Source organism: Lynx canadensis, chromosome A1, assembly GCF_007474595.2.
Source record: "Lynx canadensis isolate LIC74 chromosome A1, mLynCan4.pri.v2, whole genome shotgun sequence".
Classification (NCBI taxonomy): domain Eukaryota; kingdom Metazoa; phylum Chordata; class Mammalia; order Carnivora; family Felidae; genus Lynx; species Lynx canadensis.
In genome coordinates this window covers 85,034,359-85,041,925 of record NC_044303.2, presented here as the reverse complement: position 1 = coordinate 85,041,925, position 7,567 = coordinate 85,034,359, and the positions used below count along the sequence as shown (strand labels likewise).

The window sequence follows — 7,567 nt, the reverse complement described above, 5'->3', positions numbered from 1 at the left end:
AAACTTGTCCAACATCCTACAATTAATAAGTTACCCACTGATTTTTAAATAATTTTAAAGTTCTATCAATCTTCAGCAATAGGGAGATGGAAATAGTGAAAAATAAGAAGCCCAAAAGCCAAAGAAATGAATAAGAAGGTTTGAGCTTCTTCAGGAAACTGATACTGAACTCCAAAATTAGAGATTTCCATTAGTTACTAAGGGTACAGACTTCATGTTAACGTTATGAGGATGTGCATATCACAGAATTTTGGCAAATGCAAAATACATTTGACAAGGAGGAAGTGTATTTTCATCATGTCTGATTTTGAAATAACCAACTAAAACTCTCAAATAGAATACTACCAGTACTGTAATGATGCTCAAGAACTGGAGTTAGGGATTGAGCAATTCTTTTGTATTGCCTTTCTCCATCTTGAAAGGACCTCAAGTAAGGAACGTCTATGTAAAGTGGGGGCAAAAGGAATGTCCATGGAAGAGATGGACTCCTTCTGCTATATAACTTCATGGAATTATACCATATCTTTGAGAAAGAATGTGTATCCCCATGTCTGCAGCTATGGTTTTATTCAACAAGTTATAACAGATCAGAGATAAAAATGCCTTTAAAGATTTAGATTATTTTTGAACTGCAGAAGAAATTAACTAACCTCTGTGGCTAGATGAATAATTCAGAATTTTTATTTTCTCTACTTTACCCAATAAAGTTGTGTTTCTGTGACTTTGAGGGGGAATAATCTCATTACAAAAAGTGCTTTTTTAGTTAATGAAATTCTGCACTTAGTATTACAGTGTCACACTGAGGGAAATAGCCTGATTTCATTACCTTTTTCAGTGTATAACACAGAAAAGTTAAACTAAATGTACTAACAATTCCGAATTAAATCATATGCCTTCTGCAGACTCAGTATTTTGGCTCATAGACATGAAAATATAAGTTCTGTCTCTGACTCCTTTTTTTTTTATTTTGGAAAAAACAATACCTTTCTGAATTAAATGATATCAAGAAAGATGATCTGATTTTGACAGGTTTCAGTAAATATTGATGTTTTATATGTGTGACTCCTGTTTGAAGGGCTTGGCTTTTACATAGTTAAACACATAGATTTAACTCAGTTTCTAAGAATACTGACTACACATGATACAAGGCAAGGCACAATTATAAATTACAAATTATGTGAATAATGTTCACTTATGTTGGTGTCATGTGGTGCAACAGACATACTTGCCATATTCCTGTAATTTATCAAAAGAATTATTAATTGTGCCCATTAATCAATAGTAAAGGTGGGGGTACTAATTTTGAAAACTCTGAAAGTGATAAAAAATGGAAAAAGTTGTAACTAATTTTATGTCCATATTAAACTATTTTGAAAATGGCAAATGAAAGATTTTAAATAGGTTTTATAATTTTCAGTCATGTAATTATCAAGTAATATGTAATTGAAATAGAGCACTGCAAATGATCTCTGTCATCTACTTCTTCATTTCCAGCGTCATTCCTGTTTGAAATCATGAAAAACGGGAACACCACTTCATATTTCATTCTCCTAGGACTCTTTAACCACACAGAAGCCAAACTATTTCTTTTTGTGATGGTTGTGACAACTTCCTTCACCTCCCTAGTGGGCAATGCCTTCATGATCTTCTTGATTCATCAAGATGCCCGACTCCACACACCCATGTACTTCCTACTGAGTCAACTCTCCCTCATGGACATGATGCTGGTTTCCACCATTGTGCCCAAAATGGTTACTGACTACTTGACTGGAGAGAAGTTCATCTCCCCTGCCGGCTGTGGGTTGCAGATCTTCTTCTTTATCACTTTGGGAGGGGGCGAGTGCTTCCTCTTAGCAGCCATGTCCTATGACCGGTATGTGGCTGTTTGCCACCCACTGCGATACCCCATCCTCATGAACTGGCAATTATGCCTGAGAATGACTCTGGGGTCTTGGGTCCTGGGGGCAGCTGATGGGCTCATGCAGGCTGCTGCTACCCTGAGTTTTCCATTTTGTGATGCACATGAGATCAATCATTTCTTCTGCGAGGCCCCTACTCTGGTGCGTTTAGCTTGTGCCGACACGTTTGTCTTTGAGTATGTGATGTACATATGCTGTGTGTTAATGCTCCTGGTCCCATTTTCTCTCATTCTGATTTCCTATAGTCTCATCCTTGCTGCAGTTCTCCAGATGCGTTTTAGAGAAGCCCGCAAAAAGGCTTTTACCACCTGCTCCTCACATCTCTCTGTGGTGGTACTCTTTTACGGAGCTGCAATTTTTACCTATATGCAACCTAAATCCTACAGGTCAGCTCACCATGATAAAGTAGTTTCAGTGTTCTATACTATCTTCACCCCTATACTGAACCCCCTCATCTACAGTCTGAGGAACAGAGAAGTCAAGTTAGCCCTGAGAAAATGTCTGGGTTAGTGTTCTGCCTTAAGCCATGACTAAGATTGTAAAAGTGGTTGTGTGGGATTTCCTAGAGAAAAAAATTGTGTGCATTATATCTTTGTTATTACTATTTTACTTTGAAATGCAGGCACAGATCTGTAGTTTGGATCTCTTACTAAGCTGTCATGAACACATCAAATTGTGGATTGTTAAAAATCTGTTAAACAAAAATCATTAAAATGTTTTTACATCACACCACCTAATAAGTATTTGCTTAAAGAATGAACTAAGTAGCCAAACGATTTTGAACATTTATTGTTAATTTCTTTTAAATTGTGGTTTAACTTACAAACACTAAAATGCCCACACCTGAAGCTTAGTATTCAACCAGTGTCACCAACTTGGACTTGTAACTTAACCCACTAGCAAAAGACAATTTTCACCAGACCAGAAGTGTTTTTCATTTCCTTTTCCAGTAAAACCACTCAACCAATATACTACCACTGGTCACATTTGTATCTTTATGCTGCAGTTTGGCCTATTCTAGAATTTTGCTCCAATGAAAATACAAAATAGGTAGATTTCTATATATTTTGTCTTTTTCTCAATATGTTTTTAAAGATTCTGCCACAACTTTACATTAATCAGATGTTTCCTTTTTTGTTCCTGATTAATATTCCCATCTCTGAATCTAAATGTCTTTGTTTAGATACTACTATGATGATGAACATGTGGGCTATTTTCAGTCTGTAACTGTTATTACTAAAATAGCTTTAAAGTCATTTTTGTAATCACATGTTTTTACTTAATTTGATAGATGCATGACTAGTTTTTTAGTGAACAGTGTAACAGTAACAATGTTTGTTCAATGTTACATGCCCACCAATAAGTCACAGGAGTACCACTTGCTCCTATTGGCAGCAATTGTGGGTAATGTCAACTTTTTTTTCATTTTAGCTATTCTAACATGGATATACTTACTCATCTTGGTTTTATTTTTTATCTCCCTAATGATTTCTGGGGATGTTTTTATTAACTCATGGCAATGTGCTTATCTTCCTTTGTGAACTACCAATTTTCATTTTCTGGAACAAAAAACAAAAAACAAAAACAAAAACAAACAAAAAAAACCCATCTAGATACTTCCAAAGGGAAAAAAAACGTCGTGGTTTTGTAGCAAGCAGTATATAATATTCACAGAATTATTTGGAATTTTTGAAATTAAATTATATTTGGGTTACTTGTTATTATGTTTTTCTGACAAATCTGCTTTTATTCCATTTTCAAAGGTTAATTATTTTCATTAAAGTGCTATTTATGTAATACATTTCTTCCTTAACGTCCATTGGGCTTGATTTATAAGTTTATTTGCTTATTTGTTTTAATTATGCATCAAAACATAATATTTCAATTCTATTGGTGGTATCATGTCTTGAAAATCTGATACATTTTTTCTGTAGTAGGTAAATTTTGCCTAAATGAAAAGCATAAAAAATAAGTTACAGAATTTAGGGTTCTAGGGTTTTTTCAGGGTATATTTCTTTACTTTTCCTGGTTAATGATTATATACCTACAATAATTTTCAGCCAAGAAAATTGGAACCTTTGCAGAGGTTGTTGTTTTTGCATAGAAAACCATTATAAATATACACATATATTTTAACACCTCTCTATATTTACGAATTCATATATAGGTACTCTCCAAAGACTTAACAATAAAATATGAAATGTACTTTAGGAATAGTTTAAAATAAGTTTAGAAATTAATTTTACATTTTTCTTATCTTCGCCATTTTAGCTTAATCTGAATTCTATTTTTCAGAACTCTTTTAATTTTATTTGGAAAATTTTTATATAAACTCTACTTAGTTAACATATAATGTAATATTGGTTTCAGATGTATAATTTAGTAATTCATCACTTATAACATCCAGTTCTCAACACAAGTTCCCTCCTTAATGCCCATTATCCATTTAGCCCATCCTCCATGCACCTCCCCTCAACTTTTTTCTATAGTTTCTTGGGGAAACCTGGGTGGCTCAGTTGGTTGAGTGACCAACTCGATTTCGTCTCAGGTTATGATTCTATTGTTGTGGAATGAAGCCCCACATCATGCTCTACACTGAACACGGAGTCTGTTTAAATTCTCTCTCTCACTGTCTGCCTCTCTCCCACTTGCAATCTCTCTCTCTAAAAATAAAAAGATAAAAAAGAGTCTCTTATTCTTTTCTTCCCTTTCCTTTTCACCCCTTACCCTATGTGACCCTATGTCCATTTTGTTTCTTAAATTCAATGTATGATTGTATTTATATGGTATAAATAGCACTAACTGTAACACATTGCTTGTGTGGCATATAGCCTGAAGACATAAAACAGTATAGAAAGTACCTAAATTTTCTCATGATGTCCATTTTTCTGAAGTTTGTTTGGCAAGGATGAAGTACATTGTGTACTCTTCATTTCCTTCAAATCTCTTTTCATTTTCTGAATATGGACAAAACCATTTTTTCCTGAACCCTTGGGGATGTAGTGGAAACTAAATAACTGACAATATTACATTCTTTAAGGCTATATTCTTATTATGAATTTTATTATTCTTTATGAAAGCTAGCAAACCACATAATGGTACAAGTATTAGAATTAATTCTACTGTTCTGCTACTTATTATCATTTAATTATTTGTAAACATTTGCTGGCCAACAAAATCTATGTTTCATCCATAGTTATCACTTTTCTGTGATAAATAAATAAAATGCTGTTTCATTTATTTGAATTTATTGTTTTTATTCAATTGGTCACATTGATAATGATTATTAAATAGGACCATATTTTACTCATTTATAATAAATATTCATTTCCATTTCAAATGACTGATAGAATTTCAAACACTGCCCAGAAGATAATCTTCACCACTGTTATGTAGCAAATCGCCTGTATTTGATGACGACTTTTAGAAGGATCCAGTAGTGTGAAATATAGTCCTGGTCCATGTCACCATCATTGATCTATCACTGATGGTGACCTACCACTGTCACTATCACTGATGAGATGTAACAGTAACCACATGTTTGCTCATCGGCAAGTTAGGCCAAGTGTGAGAAGGGCAAAAATTGTCCTGGAGGAGAGTTAGTTCTTAGTACTAAGAGAGCATGTGTAAGCTTTTGTTTACATGTGAATACATGGCACAGAAGTTCCTAAAATAATGGGCAACCTTACGACAGGAGAAGGATATGTTATAGATCTCTCTGTTGCCTATTGTTGTTTAGCTATTTTAAATAGTGCTCAGTCCCACTTAATTTTGACCAGACATTTCCATTCCCACTATCATTACCACTGTCACTAATATTTGGTCGCAAGGATATCATCCCTTTTTGCTTTCTCTTTAGCCCCTGGACAGCTGTGGAGTACACGTAGATTTTACCTAGCTCTGTGCCGCAGGCCAGGTTCAGATATGGGTCATGGATAAGAAAAGTGCAGCCATAAAGGACATTAGCATTCAGCTCCTCCTCTCATATGTGGTGATTGGTTCTGATTGCTCAGAGATGCTGTGAGGATTAAGATACCCATGTAGGGGACAGGGTGATGTGGGTGCAGGGTCACTTCATCCCCGCATTTGTTCAGACACAGACTTGCTCTCTCCGTTCTACCAGCCACAACCAGACATCTGATATTGCATTAAACATGTGTGACTTTCATCCTACTTTAATCCTTTTCCCATTTATTTCATTCCTTTCAAGCAGAATTAATGATTCTGCGAAAGCAGGATTTCTGCCCCTGAGTGGCCCCTTAAGGCCAGATCCATGGCTAGGGTTGGGTTTAGGTCCTGGGAGGGGGGAGGGTCTGAACCAATAGTCTGGCAGTGACCTCCTCAGTTGGCGGAGATGACAGTGTTTGATAGGGTGTGGCTGAGTCTTAGGATCTGTCTTTAAGAGCCAGATGACTCGATGGGCTAGGCAGAGGTTTCAGCTCAGAATCCCTTTTTGTAGTCCCATCCCTCCCTGGAAATGTCATGGTGAACTTCAGGCTTTCTTACTGAGTGATTCTGTACCATTCAAAGGCCCTAAGTCACTTCTCTCTTCAGACCTACTTGGTGGACCCCTTTAGAGCCAGAGGCATGGCTAGGATTAAGTTTCAGTTCCCAGCAGTTGCAAGGGGTGAACTGCAAGCAGTGCAGTGATCTCCCTGGTGGGTTAAGTTGAAGACACATGTGAGGGTGTGGGTAAGGCTTAGGATTTGGGTTCAGTGGTTTGCCAATCATGTGGTACAGGCTTACACATTAGCCCTGGATTCCTTTCTATAGATCCATCCCCAACATGAAAGGGGCATGGTGATTTTCTCCCTTCCTCCCTGGTGAATTCGGTGTCAGTCATGGACCTCAAGTCCATTCATTCCTTAGACCTTGGACGTGGGCCCCATAAGGACAAAGCCAAGTGTAGGGTTAGTGTTAGGTCCAGGGAAGGGACAGGGTCTGAATCAACAGCAGGACAGTTATCCCCCTGAGTGTTGAGTTGAGGGTGAGTGTTACAGTACAGGTCAAGCTTAGTGTTTGGGTAAAGGGCTGATAGTTTGTGTGGGTCAGGTTTAGGCTTTGGTTCAGAATCCTTTCTGTAGACCCGTCCTTGCCTTTTAAATGTCATTGGGAACCTTTGGGCTTCTTGCTAAATAATTCTCAGCCAGGCATGGGCCCTGATTTTTATATTTGCTATGACATAGGAGGTGACCGCCTTAAGACAAGAACCATTGCTAGGGTTAGGATTAAGCCCCTGGAGGATGCAGGAACTGGATGAACAGCCCTGTAGTGATTTCCACAAAAGTCTGAGTTGAGGGCTTATGTTAGGGTGCTGGTCAGGGTTAGGATTTGGATTTAAGGGCTGGCCAATAGTCTCAGCTAGGGATAGGTTTTGGATCATGATCTGCTTCTCCCATCCAGGCTGTATAAATATCATGAGGAATGTCTGGCTTCCTCCCTGAAGAAAGCTCTCCTTGCCATGGGCACCAATTCCATCCTTGCTCCAAGGTGCCATAAGGCCACATCCATGTCTACAGTGAGGTTTAGGCCCTGGAATGGAACAGGGTCTGAACCAACAGCAGTACAGTGATATCCCTGGAGGGCTGAGTGTTGGGACTCGTTATGTGGGTCTTCCTTAGGTACTGAGCTCAAGGCCCATCTAAGGC

The 7,567-nt window shown here is 37.5% G+C and overlaps 1 protein-coding gene across 1 annotated transcript; it reads left to right on the top strand.

Annotated features, from left to right (window-relative positions):
- The first annotated feature begins 1,514 nt into the window (after nucleotides 1-1,514).
- LOC115500623 (olfactory receptor 2T8-like) lies at nucleotides 1,515-2,429 on the top strand. The gene has a single exon (XM_030295206.1). The coding sequence runs from the start codon at nucleotides 1,515-1,517 to the stop codon at nucleotides 2,427-2,429; it is 915 nt and encodes a 304-aa protein (XP_030151066.1).
- The last annotated feature ends 5,138 nt before the right edge of the window (nucleotides 2,430-7,567 follow it).